General features: G+C 36.2%; 2 protein-coding genes across 2 annotated transcripts; one reads left to right on the forward strand and one right to left on the reverse strand.

The window, feature by feature from the left end:
* Positions 1-1,857: 1,857 nt before the first annotated feature.
* Positions 1,858-16,553, forward strand: LOC148615365 (uncharacterized). Its single transcript, XM_088590279.1, has 12 exons — positions 1,858-1,948; positions 3,117-3,275; positions 4,234-4,313; positions 6,066-6,137; positions 6,356-6,476; positions 7,493-7,630; positions 7,971-8,044; positions 8,564-8,635; positions 13,747-13,987; positions 15,266-15,384; positions 15,836-15,932; positions 16,280-16,553. The coding sequence occupies exons 1-12, from the start codon at positions 1,897-1,899 to the stop codon at positions 16,504-16,506; spliced, it is 1,452 nt and encodes a 483-aa protein (XP_088446405.1). The 5' UTR covers positions 1,858-1,896; the 3' UTR covers positions 16,507-16,553.
* Positions 16,554-17,765: 1,212 nt separating this feature from the next.
* Positions 17,766-18,716, reverse strand: LOC148615366 (adenosine receptor A2b-like). The gene has a single exon (XM_088590497.1). The coding sequence runs from the start codon at positions 18,714-18,716 to the stop codon at positions 17,766-17,768; it is 951 nt and encodes a 316-aa protein (XP_088446623.1).
* Between the last annotated feature and the right edge of the window lie 7,079 nt (positions 18,717-25,795).

The following is a 25,795-nucleotide window of genomic DNA, read 5'->3' on the forward strand; positions in this document are numbered from 1 at the left end:
CACAAGTGAGCCAGTGTTTGGCAGGGAATTACATTTCCTTTACTTCTACATAAAATGGTCACTGTAACTTACTGAATATGTTTTGATGAGTTCTGCATGAAGATCCCTTTTTATGAAATGTAGGGAAATTTCTATTCTACCTTTAGCTCATTGTCTTCTAGGAGCCGGTATCCTACTGCAAGGTAGTAAACCCTACATAATATTTTCAGAGCTAATAGTGTACACATGCAGCTTTTAGGTGATCAATGTATAGTCTTCTTTAGGTTAAACTTAAGGTAAAAGCTTCATAACACATTGAACTTAATGAAAGAGTAGTCAAGGAAACCAAGGCCATAGCGAAATTGGCATTGGAGCCTATGGGAAGTGACATTAGTGGTTTGTAGCCTTGATCTAAGAGTTATACATCAATAGATTATTAAACAGCTACAATCAGGAGGTATTTTCGTTTTGTTATGTCTCCTGAAGACATACAATATATAACGCAAATGTTTTAGAAGTTTGTGATATTGATTCTATAGGTGCCTAATCTGTTACGTTCTTACATTTTATTTTATACAAATACGAGCTAAACGGGCCAGTTAAAATACTATAGAAGAATGCTTCACAAATATCACAATCATAACGTCATTTTGCTCAAATTGCATCATTTGTGACATCATGCAACGTTCAGTTACTATATAGGATCGTCCATTACCTCGTATTATTGTTTACCTTTCCACAGACATTTTATGTTAAATCGGTTTTCATTGGTGCATCTCCGATGTACAATGTAGCAGTATAGCGAATAGAGACGTCAGATTCTGAGACGTATATATGTTCAACTTCACCAAATGATTTATATTTACATTGAATATTTCGGAAAACCGATATCCTTCTTCAGCATAAAACTAACAAAGTTCAAGATCAAAACATTGATTCTGAAGCAGAATTACGCTGTGGGTGATTTACATTTATCAAAGGCACACATAAGCACACAGAAGCAAATGATGAACCAGGTGCACCGGTAGGGTTAGCGTCCTCTGCTTTTCTGGAAACAACCGCCGAGGAAAACATGGACACGTTGAACAAATCGGTTCCCATGGAGTAGATGGATACACCGTACGGATCCACGAGCTCATTACATGATGACGATTATAAAACTTCTGAAGTGAATACTTCAATCTTGTATCAACATAACCCTGTCCTAGAAGCCTAATTAAAAGAAGTCTAGCGCGGTACAAAGATTTTGCGAAGTTACGACAAAATCTGGCGTAGCGTATGAGTTGTGATATCAAAACTCCGTACGCAGCTGCTGAAGGGATGTTGTTTCAGGTGAAAGGGAAGTTGAAAATACGGAATGAAAAGCCATCGCGTTTGTCGTGTAGTTTGGTCAACAGTTTCTTATTCCATCAATCTCTAAGTGCAGGTCAAATGTCCTATACCAAGTCAGGCTAGATCCAAAGTATATCATGACTCCTCTTTTTTCTTTGTCTGATATATCTTCAAATGCTTTAATTATCAACAGGAATTCTCGGAAAGGAACCACCAAAGTCATTTTTACTCAGTGCATTTTAACTCATAAATTTCCATCCAACACTAGGAAACTAACACTTTACGCTATATATGTACAAAAACATTTTAAAGTTTAGTAGAACGTACATGTAGTCTCTTAGAACTGCTCATTTTGTAAACACAAAGAAATCTCAATTGCCTTTGGTCAAACATCTGCCAGATCATACTTATTATTATATGTGCCTACGTTTTAAGACCCACGAAAAAAAACGATATATGTCCGTTTTTAACTTTTAAACATTACGAAATGGTTGGTTTGTTGTTACTGATGATGTAACAAATATTGGAAATTATATCAACACGGGGATAACTGAGTGACAGATAAGGACGACGTGTAGTACATGTATGTGTGTCTATTTACCAAATATCAGTACATTGTATAGAGTGATGATTGTTGGTAAGCATTATATGTTTATCTATAATATAAACTGGTTGTTAAGATTTGATTGATCGGTTCAGACCTTTGTGTTCACATTTTATCAACGGTGGCAGAAGCTGACCTTAAGTTTATGACGTAACAAGTTATTTTTGTACTGTTTCTTGTTTTTAGATATAAATATAAATATTTAGATATATTTTGGTTGAATTTAGTAATGTTAAAAATGCGTCATTAGTTTAAATTTTCTACTACATTTTGTGTTTCTCAATTTAAAAACATGATGCCAAAAATCTTTTAATCCCGGGGCGTGGGGGAGGTCTTCCATTAGAAATGGTAGTACAATGTATATGTTTTTGCCGCAGAACAAGGCCTATTTTTTTTTACAAATGACGTCATGATCAGGGTTGCAATATTTGCCCTTGTCAATAACCATTGTTTGTTTGTTTGTTTGTTTGTTGGGGTTTAACGTCCGAGCAGCAATATTTCAGCTATATTCAGACGATGAACATGAAATGGATGATCAAATGAACATGAAATGAAAAAAAAAGGAATGGGTCACAAGGATAATAGGGTCGACAAATTTTGATTGCCACTGGAAAAAGAGGGATGGGTAAGGTCGGGCAATTTAGCCTCCTGTGGCGGAGCGCAAAGGTTCCTACTCCTATCGAATACCACAGCAGGGTTCTTTAACGTGCGAGGAACGTGGCATCTTTCCCAACACGGTGCACCACTATGGTTTGCGGTCAGGTTTTCCGTATTATAGCCTGACAACCCCAGCATGTAACATGCCATGGGTACCCCATTCCACCACCTGGGGCACACATCCCAGTTGCTCTGTGGGCAGAGCGCCCTAGCCCCCGGCTAGGTTTCTGAGCACTATTTAGTCGCCTTATACGACAAGCTTAGCGCTGCTGCAGGCCTATAATAACCATTGTTATTGTCCCACTTATCACCAAGTCATTAACCGAGTTACATTTGTGTACCTTTGAGTATTGAATGTCACTGGCAGGATATGATTTTCCAAATTTCAGGGTCATGAACATGTTCTAGTTTGACAACCATAATCGGCACATATATACCCATTTTTTTAGAGGAGGCAACCCCCTCCGCGGTCTGTATAATCATCAACATGAGTATTTAAATACCAAGTTTCTCCTGCGAGCTATATATACGTATTTCATTTCAGTATGCGTCTTCGTACTAGTAGCCATGTCTGTTCATGGTTCGTCAAATAGCTGTACTGATATTGACGATATCTTCTGCGCAGCTATTGTGAAAAAAATACCGGAAGTGTGTGGAGACTTCTGTCTGGCAAAATATTGTCAAAGATCATGTGGAATCTGTTGTACGTACGTGTTGTAGTTCAATATTGTCCTTAAAAGGATACCTTTAAACAGAAAACATGCTAGAGTACAAGTAAATCTAATTGCAAAATTTTAGCGATCGCTTAATTTCGGATACCACTGGTCTAAAGTAAAGCCGGATGTAGGTTTGTTTCCTGAAAGAGACATACATGTACATATTGTTGCACTATACAAGTGAGATTGATGTGCACTGTTTCGTACACAAAACTGACCCGGTCTAATTTTGTAATAAAAGGTGAAACTTGGTGAAAGTATTGATTGTGGATAGTACAGCACTCGTACATGAATCGATACAGTGGAAGGTAAAGAGGTCTAAAATTTATGCTTTAAGCTATCCGGAAAGATTCAGGTCCTCACCTGATTGGGTTCTCTTCCCTGTCCCAACTGGCTGTTTTTCAAAACTGCAAAATTTCGCACGAACTTTAAGAAGAACACGTTTTATTTGTTTTTTTTAACAATAATACCATGTCAACTTACTTTGTCTGGCAGTTTTTAAGTGCCTGATATTTTAGAAAACCTGTTTAATGACAATTAATTTTGGGAAGGCACCCAAAATTTGTCATGAAAACTGATGTATTTTTTATTATGTTACCATGGCTACAGATTTTCATAACAAAATAGAAAAGAATATATATCTTTTTTCATGGATCTCCACAATGTAAGATTTTGAAAAAATATATACTTTTTACAGGAAAAAACTGTTGGATTTGCTTGTTTAAGTGTCTCAATACAGCTGTATTTCCACAAATTGTCATAAAGTTATCTGCAGTGACCTATTTATACAACGGAATCTAAAGGATGATAGATAGGACTTCTACGGAGCATGGAGAATTCGGACTAAGCACATATCAAAATAAATGTGCGTTTAACTGGAGTGTCCTTAAATATGTAACTGTTTTCAAATGTTTGTTTCATTATCATTACATTAATTTGTTGTAGCTCTGGAATGTTACGCCTGCAGCAGTATAGATAACATCTCTAACTGTTCATCGGTTTCTGTCTGTCCGAATATCAATGATGTAAGCTACGTAGAGTTGTATCAAAACGTTCAGCTTATTCTTTATGTAGTAGTAAATGTGATAATATTGTATGACACAATCATTAAATTTTATTACAGCAACAAAACTATGCCACTTTTAGTTCATCACTCCAAAAAAATGAGTTCGTCATCAATTGTTGTCATGCCAACAAGGGCTATTGGATTTCCTTTTTTCTATACATGTTGTCTTGTTCTTTCTCATTTTTATGGCAGCGTAACGTTTTCTTTCATTACTGTAAGGTCTACCTATAGCTGATTTGACATTTTAATTTTTTCATTGAAATTTGATGTAATAATAAAAGAGTAATCAAGGGAACCGAGATTCTAGATCTAGCGGAAATCAAAAGAATGTAATCCAAAGATAAAAACCAGACATGGAAAACAAGCAAACACAACAAGAACATAAAGTAACTAAAATAATACATACAAAGTAACGAAAGTAAATGAGTACCTCGGACTCCACTAAAAACTGGGGATATGGACCAATTGCACCGGTGGGCTAAACGTCCTCTGTTTTTCTAGAAACACCCGCCGAGTTGCTTATAAAAATTCAAGTCCGGGATAGACGAAAGAGGAAAGGAAAACCGTGACACGTTGAACAAAACAGTTTTCATGGTACAGATGGATACACCGTAACGATCCACATCCACGAGTTCATGATCACGACCACAAAACTTATGTAGTGATGACTTCTATCTTGTAGCAACATAACCCTGTTCCAGAAGCCTATTTGTTAGAGTTCTAGCGCGATACAAAAAGTCTGCGTAGTATCGGCAAGCTCTGGCATAAAGTATGAGTTTTGATATAAAAACTCAATGCGCAGGTGCCGAAGGAATATTGCCACATATGAAAGGAAAGTTGACAATTCTAAATGAAAAGTCATCACATTTGTCGTAAAGTTTGTTGAAACCTAGTTTAAACATATTCTAAACACCTTTCATAATCTGTGTCAGCCTTGATATTTTATTTTTTTTACGTTCCGAAATTAAACAAATTGTTTTGATATACGTTTTTTTATACATTCTCCAAATTGTCATGGTTTGAAAAATCTTTGGTCCGGAATGTGGGCATTTATGAATTATGAATTGTCATGGTCCAAAATATCTTTGGGTCGAATTTTCAGGTATTGATATGCTGATTACATTTTCGTAAAAAAACGGACGCCATGTTTTAGTTCAGCTTCAAAATATTATTTTATCAAATAACAAAAGAGATTGAATACAAATAAATGCGCCATGTCTTGACCATCCGTTTCTTGGAAAAAGCTATGATTCGATTTGTATTTAAATCATCCAAACTAAATATTGTTTTTCGAGACTGGTATAGTTCTCAATCGCATTTACGAAGTATACGAAAATGGAGCTGTCAGGGTGCTATTTTTAAGCTCCTAGCTGATATCACATGCAAACCGGATATTGATGGTTTTTTTTTCATAAGTATAGTGGACCCAGTTGATAGGTAGCGTATTATGAAAATACATTGATTTTGCTATAAAAACAGATTCTTAAAAAATGGCTTCCTAAGGTTTCAATGTACTTTTCCTGTATGTTGGAAGCCCGAAGTATTTTTGTCCTTGTTTTGGGCGAAAGCAAACTTATTTTAATTGAGGATTCCTTTAATATTATTGATCTATTGAAAAAGCACCAGTCCTAATTGGTATCGATATAGTTTGTCATTGTATTTTCCTAAGATACATCCGATGATGTGATTCTTTAAGTGCATTCAATTTTAGGTTTGTTTTGCTGCTCAAACGTTTACTGACCGTTTTCAAGAAACATATAAGATAGGATGTGGCTCTCGAGAGGTTTGTATAATGTTTTTAATTTGTTTGACCAATGTGTTTACTTTGTAAATACTTTAAGAATTATTCTTAACTGCAGTGGTACGTATCATTTTGTGGTTTCAGCATCCTGTGAGATACAATGTAATAATTTAGTCTTTTTTATTTGAATAAAGGGGAAAATGGATTTTAATGAAATTTGGTTTGATATTTACTGAACCCAAAAACAATATCAATTACAGACATGCATGCAGTATTCGCAACGTCACGGTGGACACGTGGAGGCTGGATGCTGCGATACAAACAGATGTAACAATAAACCCCCGTCTTTACTACACCTATCACGGAATGTCAGTACACATAGTAGGTTACTCTCAACTTTACTACACGTATCACGGAATGTCAGTACACATAGTTGGTTACTCTCAATTTTATTTAACACCTATCACGGAATGTCAGTACACACAATAGATTACTCCCAACTTACTACACCTAACACGGAATGTCAGTACACATAATTATAGGTTACTCTCAGCTTATTACACCTATCACGGAATGTCAGTACACACAATAGGTTACTCTCAGTTTGTTTGTTGGGGTTTAACGTCCGAGCAGCAATATTTCAGCTATATTCAGACAATGAACATGAAATGGATGATCAAATGAACATGAAATGAAAAAAAAAGGATAATAGGGTCGACATATTTGATTGCCACTGGAAAAAGGGGGATGAGCAAGGTCGGGCAATTTAGCCTCCTGTGGCGGAGCGCAAAGGTTCCTACTCCTATCGAATACCACAGCAGGGTTCTTTAACGTGCGAGGAACATGGCATCTTTCCCAACACGGTGCACCACTATGGTTTGCTGTCAGGTTTTCCGTATTATAGCCTGACAACCCCAGCATGTCACACGCCAGGGATACCCCATTTCACCACCTGGGGCACACATCCCAGTTGCTCTGTGGGCACAGCGCCTTAGCCCCCGGCTAGGGTTCTGAGCACTATTTAGTCGCCTTTTACGACAAGCTTGGTGCTGCTGCAGGCCTATTCTTTTGACACCCGGACCTGCACGGGAAGGTTATTCTCAGCTTACTACACCTATTACGGAATGTCAGTACACGTAATTATAGGTTACTCTCAGCTTATTACACCTATCACGGAATGTCAGTACACATAATAGGTTTTGTTTGACTATTTCATTCTATAGTTCGGGTCCACACTAAAATTCAAATTGAAATAAAGAATACACCTAGGTAACTACTGTAAATAGTATTGTACATTTGGCAGATCGCTTACAATTGTGTACATATTTCAGAAAAGTCTCAAGGCATATGAAACTGTTCCATGTAAATTATAGATTTACACGATAATAATATTACAGATTCAATTGTCTCTAATGCCAACACATGCATGAACAAAGATGATACAATCTGCTTACTCCTGCCATCATACGTTACTGATCCATGTGCTGATGATTGTATCGCATCAAAGCTGTGTCCAAAAATGTGTCAAACGTGTTGTAAGTATATATAGTACAGACGTCAGACTCTTTTTAACCAAACAATTGATTACGGTCAAACGAAAACAAAAATATACAATCTAAACCAAGTTCAAATGTACTTATTATATTAATGGTTACTACATACCCTTTATTCGTGCTTTGAAAACAAAAAAACAAAGATTTTATTCTTTCCTCATCGACAAAAAAATGTTTTTCGTCCATATTGCGAAATTGAATGTATCGTTTTGTATAGTTTAGACATTTTTTTCTATTATTTGCTATGTATGTATGTGTTGGTGGATTGATTGATTGACTGATTGAATAATTGACGACTATAGTACTGTCCTGTTTATTGTAGTCTCATGCCTGAACTGTACAGAGATTAAATCACCTGACTTATGTAAGGAAACGACCATGTGTGACAGAGGACAGGTATTGCTTATATTGGACTGAAGTATTACATGTACTTCTAAATAGAGAAGTCAATAAATTGTACATGTATTCACTGTAAATTTGGAAATTTATCGTTCATTAGTTTTCGAAATTATTTTCGTTTAAGTCAAATTCGAAGATTTTTTTTAGAGAAATCCAACATTACTTTTGTTAATATTAACTTTATAATACAGTTTTGACTGAGTCGCATTTTTTTTTACAATAATAAGAACATTGCAATAATTTTTGAGTTTATATGTTTTATTATGATAATAATCAACATGTACAAAATGTATGGAGTTACAAGTATAAATCAATAATCAATGGGATTTATTGCCTTTCTGTTTCTTAATATCTTACTTTCTTCACGCATCAAAAAGACAAAAATATTGAATGTGAATGTTACAATATGCTCTTTCGATGGTCTTTATTTTGTCTAATGTTCATTGAGCTTAAGATAATCAACCAAACCGTATGTTGTTGTAGTAATTTCACTTGATTATTGTATAATTTCATCAGGTTTGTTATGGTTTCGAGAAGTTGGGCTCTGATTTTCTCCCTGTGTATCAACTCGGATGTATAAATAAACAGGTAAACGTTTTTGTCTACTGTAATTACAATTTATTTACGTAACACATTGCAGCTACTATAATTGTACTACATGTCCATCTCAGATATTGTATACATGAACAATAATCATATATATATATACTTCGTCACAGGAGTTCGAGTCCCGCGGAGAGAACGACAAAAAATTTGCATCGCAAATTTGAGAGTTCTAACATCGTTGGGAATTTTTTCAGACCTTTATATATATAAACGTCTAAATAAAAACTATGTGAGCATAAAACTCACAAAGTTCAAGTTCAAAACAGATTCAGAAGCTGAATCGCGTACGCTGTGGGTGATTGTACCTTTATCAAAGGCTCACATAAGCAACTGATGAGGAGCCTGAATGAAAATAACAAAGAGGGTCTTTTTATCAAAATTACAATTAACTGTGGAAAACAATTTAAAAAAAAAAGTCCAAATATAGTAGTACGGCGTATTGATGTATGGCAAGTAGTGCTGCACCAGCCTTAGACCAAGACCTAAAAATGAATTATTTTTTTCTCGTTAATTCCATCTGGAGAAGTTGTTTGCAATTTCTTCATCCAAAAGCTTTCCCGAGATACTCTTACATTTTGACCAGTTTTTATTATGTTCTATGATCGTCACAACAATGTTGTGGAGATCCTCCTGGGTGTGTCCGACAGATCTAAGATGGCGACTTAGAGGGAGGTCTGGTTTGCATTTGTAGTCACTGCGATGACCATTCATACGCCTGTTGAAAGGTTGTTCTGTTTCGCCAACGTACTGCATACCACATCGGCACTGGAGAAGCTAGATGTTTGCAAAGTACGTCGCAGAAAATGGCAAATTCCTTTCCAGTGCAGGTCCGGGTGTTAAAAGAATAGGCCTGCAGCAGCGCTAAGCTTGTCGTATAAGGCGACTAAATAGTGCTCAGAAACCTAGCCGGGGGCTGGGCGCTCTGCCCACAGAGCAACTGGGATGTGTGCCCCAGGTGGTGGAATGGGGTACCCCTGGCGTGTTACATGCTGGGGTTGTCAGGCTATAATACGGAAAACCTGACAGCAAACCATAGTGGTGCACCGTGTTGGGAAAGATGCCACGTTCCACGCACGTTAAAGAACCCTGCTGTGGTATTCGATAGGAGTACGAACCTTTGCGCTCCGCCACAGGAGGCTAAATTGCCCGACCTTACCCATCCCCCCTTTTTCCAGTGGCAATCAAAATTTGTCGACCCTATTATCCTTGTGACCCATCCTTTTTTTTCATTTCATGTTCATTTTATCATCCATTTCATGTTCATCGTCTGAATATAGCTGAAATATTGCTGCTCGGACGTTAAACCCCAACAAACTAACAAGCAAACTTTCCAGTGCAGTAGCTTTTAAAAGTTTTAGTGTGCAGCATCTGGGTACAGGTCTTACATCTTTTATCTCCACATGGTCGACACTGGCCTGTTGTATTTTGTTTGGGCTGAGATGAAATCTCTGCTGTTACTAGGGCATCTCTTAGGCTCCTAGGTCTACGGAATGCCAGGACCGGGGCCCCCGGAAAGAGCTTGGAGAGCTTGGGATGTTTTTGAATGTCTTTTCAATTTGAATGCAGTAACTGCGAGAGTTTCCCAAAGGCTGGATGGTATGTAAGCACAAAAGGGACCCTTTTGTTCTTTTTTCTTAGGTTTGTACTCGAGGAGATCTTTATGGCTGATATTGTTAGCACGTTCAATCTGTTGATTTATAGCCACGCGATAACAACTGACCACGGAGTTCATCTAGACGTTTGTTGGTGGTATCGTCAGAAGAACATATACGCCGAATTCGAAGTGCCTGACTGTATGGTATGCTTTTAGTACAATGTTTTGGATGACAACTATTGGGAGATAAGTATTGGTGACTATCAGTTGGTTTGCTGTGAAGATCCATGGACATTTCCCCGTCTTTTACAAACGTAGTAGTATCCAAAAATGTGATTTTAGTGTCAGAAATTTCATGGGTGAATTTGATTGATGGATGAACATTGTTGGCATGTGTGATAAAATTGTCTAAATTTTGTTTCGACTCAGTCCATTTCATGTCAACATCATCGATGAATCGAAACCAAGAGAGGGGTTTCGATAAAGATGTTGAGATTATTTGATTTTCTAATTTACCCATGAAGATGTTAGCATGCGAAGGAGCCATTTTCGTTCCCATAGCTGTACCATTGATTTGGAGGTAGTGTTCGTCGTTGAAAGTGAATTTGTTACACTTCAAAACTAAAGTGAGTAAATTAACTAGGCAGTCGGTAGGGGGGGTTCCAAAATATCTCGTGATTCCCAAGCTTATCTGCAGGCTTCTATACCGTCATCGTGTGGGATATTAGTATAGAGTGAAGTGACATCAAGGGGGACCAGAAGTGTTTCGGGAGGTAAAGGATTCATTGATTCCATTTTCCTCAGATAGTCCGTGGTGTCTTTTAAATATGACGGGAGCTTTTGAACAAGGGGTCGGAGATGGTAATCCACAAATTCAGAAATTTTTTCGGTTGGGTGACTATTAGCAGAAACTATGGGTCGTCCAGGGATATCTTTCTGTGAATTTTAGGTAAAAACGTCCGGGTCTTGGAACCTCTGTTTTTAAGTATTCGAACTGTTCTTCTGTAATGCTGCCGTCCTTGAACATTTTGTTCAGTTCTGACGTGATTTTTTCACTGAAAGATTTAGTAGGGTCACTGGGTAGCTTTTTATAAAATCTTTCATCCGAAAGTTGACGCATAGCTTCTGAGATGTAGTTATTTTTATCCATAACTACTATGGCGCTGCCTTTGTCTGCTGGTTTTATAACTATATCGTCACGGTTTTTCAATAACTGTATTGCTTTTTTCTCATCGGGCGTAATGTTGAAGAAAGATGGAATGTAGTTATCGGAAAAGTGTTTGATATCTGATTTTATTTTGTCAATGACATTTTCTAGCGTGGCACATTTATTTGATTTAGGAGCCCATTGATTTTTCTTTTTGAATTTTCGAGTGTATATATCACTGTCTTCATGGTCGGAGTTAGAACTGTCAGGGTCCATATCTTGGTCTTCATGTGTGTTAGCAAAATGTTCTTTGAGCCTGAGGGATCTAGCAAATTTATCCAGGTCATCTTCAAGTTGAACTTCATCTATATTGTTAGGGGTGGGACAGAAATTCAAACCTTTAGATAAAATCCTGGTTTCAGTTTCAGAGAGAGTAAAAGATGAAAGGTTGACAATTGTCGTGGTGGAAATTCGTTTCAAGTTAGATTTTCTCTTAAATCTGCGTTTACGACGCTTTTTTAGACGTAGTTTTGTCCTGTGACAAAATATTATGTACTTCTATATTGTTAAAGATGTTTACGCCGTCTCGTGTGAATTTGTGAAGTTGTTTCTTAATTTCGTGGATTGAATAGCTCGGATTTCGACTAATCGTCTCTGAATATTACAAAGTTTAAGATCAGATAGAAAAGAACGAGCATTTTTAAGTAAATTTTGATTGTTTGTTTCTTGGGGTTTAACGTCCGAGCAGCAATATTTCAGCTATATTCAGACGATGAACATGAAATGATGATGAAATGAAAGAGGGATGGGACACAAGGACAATGGGGCCGACAAATTTTGATTGCCACTGGAAATAGGGAGAGGTGGGTAGGGTTGGGCAATTTAGCCTTCTGTGGCGGAGCCCTATGGTTTCTACGCCGGTAGAATACCACAGTAGGGTTCTTTAACGTGCGAGGAACGTGGCATCTTTCCCAACACGGGGCACCACTATGGTTTGTGGTCAGGTTTTCCATATTATAGCTTGACAACCCCAGCATGTAACACGCCAGGGGTACCCCATTCCACCACCTGGGGCACACATCCCAGTTGCTCTGTGGGCAGAGCGCCCTAGCCCCCTGCTAGGTTTCTGAGCACTATTTAGTCGCCTTTTACGACAAGCTTAGCGCTGCTGCAGGCCTATTCTTTTAACACCCGGACCTGCACGGGGAGGTAAATTTTGTTGAGATATGTTGAAATGCTCATATGTTTTATGAGTTTTATGCTGAGGAAATATTCAATTTAAATTTTACCATCTTCTGTTAAACATATTTAGACGTTTATTTGATTTATTGTTATGTTTCGCATCGTTTTTAACGATCCATCACCCCGTAAGAGTGATTGTTGACTATTATTTAGACGATTATATATATATATATATATATCTCCCCAAATTTGACAGTTCTAACATCGTTGGGAATTTGTCAGACCCTGCTATAAGTTTACGTTATCTTCCCTGTATCAATTTGATCCGATGGAGCAGTGTAACGAATAGAGTCGTCACATTTTGAGACGTTGTATAATGTTGATTTGTTATGACATGAATCATTAATTTCATCCTCTATCCTACATAATAACACCTAGATGAACTGTCTCGTATTACCATACATCGTGTACTAAGTTACAACCCTAGATTAATCCTACGAGGAGGAATGACCCGGCCAGCGAAAGCTATATTTGTATATGGCCTAGCTGGCCGAGTGGTCTAGGGCGCTGGACTTAGTGCAGGCTGTGTTGCCATAGATGTCACGGCGGTAAGAGTTCGAGTCCAGCGGAGGGAACGACCAAAAATTTGCTTCGCAAATTTGACAGTTCTAACATCGTAGGGAATTTTTCAGACCCTTATATAAGTTTACGTTATCTTCCCTGTATCAGTTTGATCCGATGGAGCAGTGCAGCGAATAGAGTCGTCACACTCTGAGACGTTGTATAAATATAACCTTTATGAATCCACGATAACCCAGACAGTTATCAAGCGCCTTTTGCTAATACCATGTTAAATTATTTAATAATTTTTTATCCTGAGAAAAATATTAAGTCGTTTATATAATAATATCATATTGAGATTTTCCTGAAATCCATGAGTTTTTCCTCAAGTCTTCAATGTGGTGAAAATTTAAATTTTCAATTTTTTATAATACCCGGACCTGATATTCCTTGAATTTCAATTTGGATATTTTTTTTAATCCTGTAATATGTCATTAATGCTTCACCTTCCGAATGCTTCATTATAATCTTTATACTATGAAGCAAGTGCTAAAAAGATAAGAACTTATCTCATTATTGAAGTATGATTTTTACAATACTTATCATAAGGAATGCGTCAGACTTGGGACCTCTCCAGCTTTCGGAAAGCGGGATTTCAACATTAATGGTTACTGTTGTAAGGGTGATAAATGTAATGTACAGAGAAGTGTAACAACATCTGTAATGGTTAGTAGTTTAACATCCTTACAACCAAAAACAAAACAAACGACAATTCAGCAAACAACGACAACTACTTCCCAACCAACTTTCTCGTTGTTTTCCACAACGAGAGTTCAAACTTCACCAAGTTGTAAGTAGAGATCAGTTATCAACATTTGACGTTTTTGAAAAACATTATACAATTTCTAATTTTTATTTAAAAACATAACACTGTGAATTGAGCTGTATCAGAAAAGTTTATTAAAGTACTTATATTTATTGTTAAGACTTGGCGCGAAAATCCACAAAACTAAACGACTTTTGTTACCTGTGAATTTTAGAGGTTTCTTTTTCTCTTTATGTAAATGAAATCCCACATGGCTTCATTTTAATGTAACACCAGTATAATGATAATGTTAGTATTTCATATTACGATACCCAATGTATGATTCGACTGATCATTCTTTCCAATTCTGAATGTTTAAAACAAAGCTTAATTCCAAATCTGATCTTCGTACATATTTGATTTGAATGCTGCTGATGAGAGGTTACTCCTTGAAACACGCGTACAGCATATCGAAATTTCAATATATAAATCTGGTAAATTTTGTAACTAAGAACCAATGGGGTCGATACCGCTGCTGGTGGACCTGAGGTCCCCGAGGGTATTCACCAACAAAGTAGTCAGACTAGTTTGACCCCGAATTATATCATATTTTATCTACGCTATTTATGAAATTTTGTTATAGAGATCATTTCGAAAAATAAGGATATGAAACAAATATAAATTATAGAACTATATGAAGATGCAATTCAAAGAGATATTAACTTAATGACGACTCTTATGTAAATATTTTTTTCTGAAATTTTAACAGACAACAGTTATCAGTATACACAGGCAAATGTGCCACACATGAGAATCATATGGTTTGCATCATATGATTATCATATAAATCGAGCACCATATGATAATCATATGTTTCGGTATACATATGATTATCGTATGAGTATCATATGATAATCATATGTTTTTCATGAACATATGATTGTCATATGTTTTAAGCCAAAATTACCATATGAGAATCATATGATAATCATATGACTATCATATGTTCAATGGCATATGATTGTCATATAATTACCATATGATTATCATATGAATAGAGCACCACATGATTGTCATTTGTGGCACATTTTGCTGTGTAGTCAATGTAATAATTTAATTGTGTTCATCACAATTTAAATGTACTAAGTTCTATCTGTTTGTCTTCTTTATAACGAAATGTTTCGCATTTATACTTTACAATGTGAAGTTTTGTTTTTGCAAAATTGAGGTCATCCTCAACAAGAATCTGCCTTTCAACATTTTGAAATTAGATATTTTAATGGATAAATAAACATTCGTGACCTGTATAACATGTATTGATAGCGTGTAAGCAGCAAACGTTTCAACAGTCTGATTGTCCTCCGTTTTACAACCAGTACATCAACAATACCTGCTACCATAAAGGCAGTGACACGGAATACGTGCCAAGGGCAGAAGCTGAGGTAATCTTTTACGGTGTTGTCATGACTACCTTAAGAGTGGGTCTTAAGTTATGGATTTCTATTAATGCTATTGTTAGCCATGTATGTACAAAATTAACGAATAATTTAAAAAGTATGTCAAGATGTTTATAGTTGACACTTCTTTCAATGTCTGACTTGACCAATATATGGTGATGTTTCAGTCATTGTTTTTGCATCAAATATGTAATAACTCTCCCGCGCTGCGTTTATTTTGTTTGTGTGAGGTTATATAGACATTACTTGTTTCCAATGATTGCAGTAATAAATGCATTCATATCCGATTAAAATTTTCATTATTTTTATTTTGTTATTTATTTAAAGTTTTTATTATGTAATTGTTTTGGTGATATATTAGTTTTTGTCAGACGTTACTTTGGAAAAAAGGTAATATGAATTTGCATTGTTCTTTACACAACATTATATATTTCAGCAAAGATGCAGAAAACAATGTGGTACATTGCTGTATTTTGATTCACTTGATGAAATGAGGCACATGCTCCAATCTCTTAATTACTACATATATGGAGGTATATACGTTACTTCATACAACTTTCACTTTAAGGCTATTCTGGATGTCCAAAATCGGATTCTAATGAAAAAAGTGCACATTATACACCACCGGTTTTCTTTGATTTTCAGTCGATCTACCAATGTAACGATACACATGTACATGTATACATTGTATATACAAAATTAATAACACAACCTTAACATTATTGTTTGTGACGAACAGAGTACAATTATATAAAATGCATTCACACAAATAACTCATACAAGCACAAACAATGTACTTACGTTACATATTTTATGCATACCTGGATATTTTTCCTATCTTTGTTTATTATATATGAAACGTGAATTTTACCATTCATAGATTTAGTTATTTGGATTGACATGGAAAAAAATAGTGCAGGTCATTGGATATGGACTCATGACAACTCTCCTGTCTCTAAATCCATCCTCACTGCAGGGATGCTCAGACATTCTTATGGATCATGTGCTGTAGCCTACCTCCAATTTAAAGAAAACGGACAGCATCCGCTTGACATCAAATCAGTTGGCTGTACTGAATATCACCGGACTTTATGTAGACATTTGTAATCTTAACATTGTCAACGGATAGAATATGAAAAGAAGTAAAAGAAAAAACACAAAGTTATTAATTATGTTATCGTTATGTTTATTTCAATATGTTTCCTTGTTTTAGTTGTTAAGAACTTTCACGCGAGCTACATGCTCCGCCTCACACAGAGGCCAGTCTTAACAGAGAGAGTAATCAAGGGAACCAAGGTTATAGCGGTAATCAAAAGAATGTAATCCAGGTACAAAAACCAGACATGGAAAACAGACATACACAACAAAGAACATAAAGTAACTAAAATCATGTTGTTGTTGGTTGGGGTTTAACGTCCGAGCAGCAATATTTCAGCTATATTCAGACGATGAACATGAAATGGATGATAAAATGAACATGAAATGATGATGAAATGAAAGAGGGATGGGACACAAGGACAATGGGGTCGACAAATTTTGATTGCCACTGGGTAGGGTCGGGCAATTTAGCCTCCTGTGGCGGAGCTTTATGGTTCCCACTCCGGGAGAATACCACAGTAAGGTTCTTTAACGTGCGAGGAACGTGGCATCTTTCCCAACACGGTGCACCACTATGGTTTGCGGTCAGGTTTCCCGTATTATAGCTTGACAACCCCAGCATGTAACACGCCAGGGGTACCCCATTCCACCACCTGGGGCACACATCCCAGTTGCTCTGTGGGCAAAGCGCCCTAGCCCCCTGCTAGGTTTCTGAGCACTATTTAATCGCCTTTTACGACAAGCTTAGCGCTGCTGCAGGCCTATTCTTTTAACACCCGGACCTGCACGGGGCAAACTAAAATCATACATACAAAGTAAAAAAAAAGTAAATGAGCAACTCGGACTCCACTAAAAACTGGGAGCATGGACCAGATGCACCGGTAGGGTAAGCGTCCTCTGCTTTTCTAGAAACACCCGCCGAGTTGCTCATAAAAAAATTACCTTACGCTACATTTAACAGTGGCGTTGATCATAAAAATCCAGTTCTGCTTATTAAATAATTTATTGGATGAGATATTACAAATCATATGAAAAATTATCATTGTTTTGACAAAAATCCAAACTTTAAAGGATGAATATCATCAAGACGATAATCATCAGAATGAACTACTAGTATGATATGTTCAATAATCTGTGTTTTATGGAAACAAGATGAAAACATAACAGATTCATGTCTTCAGCGCTTTAATTCTTTATGCACTTGAACATATAGTACAAGTGAATACAACTGCCTGTTTAGAAGGGTTTCTCAATATTATAGGAGACGGTTATCTTGTTGGTCGTTTCAGCGATGTAGATGCTACATGTATTTGCACATCAGTTACTACATTTGGATTTCTCCAGAAACACAATATCTTTCTAAATGCCTCTTTATATTGTTTGTTCTTCCATACATAGATAAAAGGGTTCATTATCGAATTGAAAAGACCAAGAAATACGAGAAAATTTGAGATAAACGCTCTATGAACGCTAAATTCAACTGCTTGGGCAACCTGAATTGTTGAGAAAGGTAACCAGCAAAGCGTGAAAAACAGCATAACGGTTGCCATCACAACGGCTGTTTTAGTTTCCCGTTTGAGGGAAGTGTTGACAACATACGATCCACCAGTCTGCTGTGCCATTATTGTTCTCCTGTGCGACCATGCCATGTAGAAAATCCTACAATAAATTATAAACATTATTGTCGGTAGACAAATGAAATGTAGCGCCACTATCAAACGGTACGGTTTGGCCATAACAAGTTCATATGCACAAAGCGGTGCTGTGTCAAATGTATTATATCCCAGTAATGGAGGACAAGAGATGCTTAATGCGTAAATCCATACTACACCTATCAGGATATCAGCTGTTCTATCGGACATGATCATGGTATACCGGAGCGGGTAGGTAACAGCAATATGGCGGTCAATAACAGTAAACAGGAGTGATATCAAAGACGAGGTGCTCGTGAATATTATCACTTCATATCGTAACAGACAAGCTTCCTTACTGAGATTCAATGAAGGAAAGAAAAAGAATGAAATCTGAAATGGTAACGATAATCCGAGACATAAGTCCGAGGCCGATAAATTTGCAACAAACTTTCCTGATGATGTCTGTAAATGGTTGAATTTTCCAAAGGCGATTAATACCAATGAACTACCGCAAACAATTATTATCATAATGGTTATCTGAAACGTTATAAAAACTGTCTCAAATGTTGTTAGACCGCACCCCATATTAACTGATCACTGTTCTTCAGTAAACACCGCAAGTTTTTTAAAGCATCTTTAAGATGTCATCGACTTTTACGTACCAGACGATAGACTTCTTTAAATGTCAAAACAATGTCAATGCTGATACTTTTCTTTGAGAATCACGAACTATAAATATTTTAATTATTTCAATGATTATAAAAAGTGATAAAACTAAATGATGATTACGACTTCTTCCTTGTAATCACGGAATAAAATTTCTTTACTTTGCTTATCATAGATACCAGCTTTGATATAAAAAAGCGCTTTTCCGAACCGGATTGTAATGCGTAATCAGTTCTCCAATATCAGCATGTCAGAAATATCTTCAGAGAAAATTTATGATGATTGAACTTCCACCTAACTACCGATCAGTAACCTCACTTCCTGTACCGAATTATCTTCGTTAAATTGTTTTCCCAAAGGTGGTCATTTACTCTTTAAATTATATGACATAGATATAGCCTGAAAGAGGACGAAATTAAATATAGATAATTTATATTAATTACATGTATGTATTACTTCTTGACACTTCTTGTCGCTAAGTAGTGAGACCGGTATAATAGTCTTCGTACTCAAGACTTTCTGGTTAAAGCCTACTCTTATGGCATGCCGTAAACGAAAAAAAAAAGATCTGAATTAAAATTTTTTATTGAAAACCATATCATGAACGCTTTTTAGTGAAGATGATGCGAAAACATCGAACTTTGTATGGGAGGCTTCGAAAGACGTGGCTTCCTGTAAGACTAGAATTAGGCTCTCAGTGCTACCAAGCTTGACTTTTTCGCATTAAATATCGTAACGAGTGCTTCGTCCTCTACCATTTATTTAATTAAACAGTGGTAGCGTTTATTATATATGTATTTAAGTGAAGTGAATGAGAGTATATAAAACTTTTATTTTACAAAAAAGATTTTTTTTTCAATTTTTGTTGGTTTTCTATGACAGACAGACCATAAGTTCATCAAAATCGAAAATAAGGAATTTTACTTGACTTTCATTTGATATGAAGAAACAAATATTGCTTTGAATTTCATTGGACAATTACGTACATGTGAAGTTCATTTACATGTCAATCGAACCTTCACTAGAAATTAAAGTGCAATTCCGCACAAAAATCGCATGAAAAGAATTAATATATGAACAAACATTTCAAAGTGCTGCTTAACTGGACAATCCAAATCTATGACCTTCAGTAATAGTTCTGTCAATTCCATCCAACCAGAATTTAAACTTTGTATGGTCCAAGATAGTGACCGGCTAAGTAAGTCTGGTCAGTCTATATGACCTTGTGGTAGAGATAAGACTAGTTTTCCATAAACATGTCTACGGGTAAGTGCCATATTCAAATACTTGCGTAATTTGACGTATTTCAAAACGTCAACTGGCTAGTTTATATTAATGAGAGCGTTCGCATGTATGCAGATAATTTACATATTACTTAAGTTGACATATTTTGTTGAATCCTTTGTAGATCTACAGTAACATTATTTTCGATGTTCATTTTAATCAGCCATATGAAATCTGGTTTCATAAGCATCTGGCACTCCAGGCCCAATGTATGAAATATGAAATATGAAATAAACTTAAATAATTTCAATATCAGTTTAGTTGGTGATAGGATCTTGTGAAATTTCTTTTGATAATTAAAAATTTAAAAGTTTAATGAACGATTCCCACAAATAATATTGGATACTGTCCATTACATACATGTTTATCGGTTTCTGTTTTAGTAGTGTGGCTTGTTTTATCACTGTTGGTTTGTGGAGTATCATCAGTATGTCAGGATATAGATGTTACTCTATGTTATCTAATGGTTAACAAATTACCGGATATTTGTTCCGACCCGTGTCTGGCCAAGTACTGTAAAAAGTCGTGTGGTGTCTGCCGTAAGTAAATTTAAGTATAAGTATTAAGGTGGCTCCATCATTTAAGGGGCACACATTATTATTATTAGTTTTTATTTTAATTTATATTTTTCAACTTTTTACCCTTATTCCAAAAATGAAAAAAATAAGGGGTTACCAGATTTATTTTCTCATAGAGGGGGCCCAAAAATAGGGAATTTTATTTTATAAATTTCTTTTAGATTGTGTAATACATGTATATATGTAGAATACATACGAATTAAAATCCTTCTCAAACGCCTTTATTGTTGTAATTTATTTAGCGTAAACTACTTTTCACATGTAAATAATAGAATATATCCTATAATCTGCATTTACTAATTTTTTTTTTAAATTCCCGTTGTTGAGGCCCATTTTGCCAAAATTAACACATGAATAATTAATACTAATAAGACTCATCAAATATTGTTTTACAGACACCAAATTGATACATTTTGAAGAGAAAAAAATATGGGATCATTTGGCTATTACAGAAATATGCGGGATATTGTCAGGCCACCCTCCTTTTTCTAAATTTGAATAGTCGGTCATATCAAATCGATGGATTGGAATTAAAATTCAAATACGGAAATTGTATTTGCATTTTAATACTAAGCACCTATCCAAAAAATAGTTGGACCAAAAAATCCTTTAAAACTTGAAATAAAACCATAACTGTGATATTTGATAATTTTCTGGTAATGGAGTTATCTTCCCTTTTCGATGCCTTTCTTTTACTCTAGAATGCCTATATTAAAAAAAAACAAGGAGTTCACAATGCGCCACATTACCACGATGAATGCACATGAAATAGTTTTCATATTCTCTGAAATGAGAAAATTAGAAATTTTGAAATTCCACTAATAGGGGAGCCGGTTTAAGTGGCTATCAGACAGGAATGGACACATGCATGTTAAAACACACAGATTTCACTCTTATCCAGAAACAGTTATATACCACATAACAAGTCTTAGTTCATTTATCATTTGGTTGTTGCACTTTCGGGATAAAAAAAAAAGATATAGATTTGGACTTTACAAGAGATCAGTCTTGATTGGTTTACTTAAGAGGGAGATGTACATTATATGTACTTATTAATGGTACATATCTGTGTACAAAAAGGACTTTAGTAAAATAAAAATACGGCGAATGTAGACCAAAAAGCATCTGTTGTTGGGTGGGTTTCTGTACTCTGTATAACCTTTTCCATTGTCAGTGTCGGAGTTTTACATGAATTAGTACTTAAATACCTCGATATTAATATGATAAACGATTTTTGTTCGTCAAGCATATGTCTTCGATGTACAAAATATACAACATCCTGCCTTGTTCTTACAGTATAAAGAGTTTGAATAATGTCACTATTAGGTATACTAAAAATAAGAAATTTCAACACGCGAGATTGATCAAGAAATGGTTTCTTCGGTAACTGTTTAGAAAACTTAGGAAAATATTAAACCTCTAGCGAATGGCTAGTTGTGATAATTGACCATGTCAATATAGCCTTTCATTTTAACATCAATATAATACAAAACTTCCTATATAACTTAAGTATTGTAACAACTGTTTGATATTCATTTTCTCCAATCAATTTTACATGTAAGTTTTTTTCATCATTTTCCAGCTCTTCAATGTTATGAATGTAGTAACGTGGCCGATGTATCTCAATGCAGTACAGTAACGACATGCAGCAGTGTCGATGAGGTAATACACTGAGAATATTCATCGGAAAATGTCGGTTATGTCGCTGATCTCTTGATCAGTAACGACAAGCAGCAGTGTCGATGAGGTAAAACAATGATAACATTCATCAGACAGTCTCGGTAATGTCGCTTACCGCTTGAACAGTTACGACACGCAATAATGTCGGTGAGGTAACACACTGATAGCATTCATCATACAGTCTCGGTAATGTCGCTTACCTCTTTAACAGTTACGACACGCAATAGTGTCGGTGATGTAACACACTGGTAGCATTCATCATACAGTCTCTGTAATGTCTCTTACCTCTTTAACAAATACGACACGCAATAGTGTCGGCGTGGTAACACACTGATAACATTCATCAGGCAGTCTCGGTAATGTCGCTGATCTCTTGATCAGTTACGACATGAAGCATTGTTGGTGAGGAACCACGCTCTTAATACTCACCAGGCAGTGCCGGTGAGGTAATCCCTTATAATACTCATTAGACAATTTTGCAATGTTGTCCATCTCTTTATCAGTAACAAAATGCAGAAGTGTCGATTAAGTAATACACTGATCAAGTTCATCAGACAATATCCTTTATGTCGCTAATCTCTCTATCTGTAACGATATGCATCAGTGTCGGTGGGGTCACCCATCTCTTTATCAGTAACGACATGCATCAGTGTCGGTGGTGTCACCCATCTCTTTATCAGTAACAACATGTGTCATTTAGGTAAAACACTAATAATATTCAACAGACAATGTCGGAAACTTCGCTGATCTCTTTATTTTTACCGCTATTATCATAATTTTTGACAATGTTCTGAAGCTTTTTATATTTACTTAATGTACAAACAATATAGATGACTGTAAAAGAAAAAAAAATATTCGAATCTATTTTTAGGGAAACTATATGACGGGCTACTTAAATTAAGTCAAAGTCAGAGAATAGCACACAGAAACTAAATAAAAATAGCACACAGAAACTAAATACATGTAGCACACAGAAACTAAATAAAAATAGCACACAGAAACTAAATAAAAATAGCACACAGAAACTAAATACATGTAGCACACAGAAACTAAATAAAAATAGCACACAGAAACTAAATACATGTAGCACACAGAAACTAAATAAAAATAGCACACAGAAACTAAATGTAGCACACAGAAACTAAATAAAAATAGCACGCAGAAACTAAATACATGTAGCACACAGAAACTAAATAAAAATAGCACACAGAAACTAAATACATGTAGCACACAGAAACTAAATAAAATAGCACACAGAAACTAAATAAAAATAGCACACAGAAACTAAATAAATATAGCACACAGAAACTAAATACATGTACCCCCACTTCACACATTATAAACAAACATGGAAGAAAGGAACTTACAAGAAGCCTACCCTAAAAGGCTGACCATTCATTTATCTCCAACAAATAGCACACAGCAAAGATCATTTAGGTTTTATTTTATTTGCTTAAATTTATAGTTTTCTTTTCTTTCATTAAACAAAAAATTCATCCAATTGATTTTCACCTTTTTATTTCTTATTTTAGTTCTGTTTTGCCGTACAGACATTTGATGAACACTTTCAAGAAGGTTATAAACAAGGATGTGCTTCGAAAGCGGTATGTATGGTCCAGTATCGCATGGTTTTAAAGAAGGTTATAAGCTAGGATGTGGTTCAAAAGCGGTATGTACGGCTCAGTATCACATGGTTTTGAAGAAGGTTATAAACTAGGATGTGGTTCAAAAGCGGTATGTACGGCTCTGTATGTTTGTTGTTTGTTTGTTGGGGTTTAACGTCCGAGCAGCAATATTTCAGCTATATCCAGACGATGAACATGTTTGTTGGGGTTTAACGTCCGAGCAGCAATATTTCAGCTATATTCAGACGATTAACATGAAATTGATGATAAAATGAACATGAAATGATGATGAAATGAAAAAGGGATGGGACACAAGGACAATGGGGTCGACAAATTTTGATTGCCACTGGAAATAGGGAGAGGTGGGTAGGGTCGGGCAATTTAGCCTCCTGTGGCGGAGCCCTATGGTTCCTACTCCGGGAGAATACCACAGTAGGGTTCTTTAACGTGCGAGGAACGTGGCATCTTTCCCAACACGGTGCACCACTATGGTTTGCGGTCAGGTTTTCCGTATTATAGCCTGACAATACCAGCATGTAACACACCAGGGGTACCCTATTCCACCACTTGGGGCACACATCCCAGTTGCTCTGTGAGCAGAGCGCCCTAGCCCCCAGCTAAGGTTCTGAGCACTATTTAGTCGCCTTTTACGACAAGCTTAGCGCTGCTGCAGGCCTATTCTTTTAACACCCGGACCTGCACGGGGCTACGGCTCTGTATCACATGGTTTTAAAGAAGGTTATAAACTAGGATGTGGTTCAAAAGCGGTATGTGTGGCTGGGTATCATATGGTTTTGTAACAGGTTGTATGGTTGGCGATGTTGTTATAAAACGGTATATATTGCTTAGTATCATGTAGTTCTAAAGGATGCTGTATCACGTGGTGCTAACACGTTATCTTTTGCTAGGTCTCACGTGGCTGATAAACGTCGTGTATGGCTTGTTTTCACGTGGTGCTAAAACGTTATCGTTTGCTCTGTCTCACGTGGTTCTAAAACGTCATGTATGGCTTGGTATCACGTGGTTCTAAGGCGTCATGTGGCTCAATACCTGGATACGCAGACTAAGATCTACAATGCCTTATGGGTGTAATGACATTATATCAAATATATTGGAAACCTTTCAAGCCAGTATAACAATAACATAAATGTGATGAATTTATTTGACAAAAATCTAAGACGGATAAGGAGTCAAGGCCATCGCCAGTATACATCTCCTAAGATAAATGATGTCTTCATAAATGGTCTTCTTCCCTTCATCAAAAAAAAATCTTTGGACTTCATTACAATCTAACTAAACTCTATTATATACCTATCACTCTATTACACTCCCTTTATGATTGTGATATACCGTCTATGTACTGGATTCCTAAAATCCACAAGAATCCATACAGACAACGATACATACCTGGATCTGCAAAATGTACCACCCAACCTCTTCCAAAACTTTTAACTTCTATACTCACAGCTGTATAAGGTGGTCTCCAGTCCTACCACGACACGTGTTACTCCAGTAGTGGTATTAATTTAAATTAAATGTAGATCCTGAAAAATTCTAACGATCTTGTGGAAGAGTAATCAAGGGAACCAAAGTTATAGCGGTAATCAAAAGAATGTAATCCAGGGACAAAGACCAGACATGGAAAACAGACATACACAACAAAGAACATAAAGTAACTAAAATCATACATACAAAGTAACAAAAGCAAATGAGCAACTCGGACTCCACTAAAAACTGGGATCATGGACCAGGTGCACCGGTAGGGTAAGCGTCCTATGCTTTTCTAGAAACACCCGCCGAGTTGCTCATAAAATGGCAAGTCCAGGGTAGA

This window comes from Perna viridis, chromosome 6 (assembly GCF_037379345.1).
Source record: "Perna viridis isolate PV_CMFRI_1.1 ecotype Kerala chromosome 6, ASM3737934v1, whole genome shotgun sequence".
Taxonomy (NCBI): Eukaryota; Metazoa; Mollusca; class Bivalvia; order Mytilida; family Mytilidae; genus Perna; species Perna viridis.

Coding starts and splice junctions, on each gene's coding strand:
- LOC148615365 (XM_088590279.1), top strand. CDS start 1,897: ATGTGTGTCTATTTACCAAATATCAGTACATTGTATAGAGTGATGATT. Junction 13,988..15,265: donor AGTTCAAACTTCACCAAGTT/GTAAGTAGAGAT, acceptor ATGTATTGATAG/CGTGTAAGCAGCAAACGTTT. Junction 15,933..16,279: donor TAATTACTACATATATGGAG/GTATATACGTTA, acceptor TACCATTCATAG/ATTTAGTTATTTGGATTGAC.
- LOC148615366 (XM_088590497.1), bottom strand. CDS start 18,716: ATGGGGTGCGGTCTAACAACATTTGAGACAGTTTTTATAACGTTTCAG.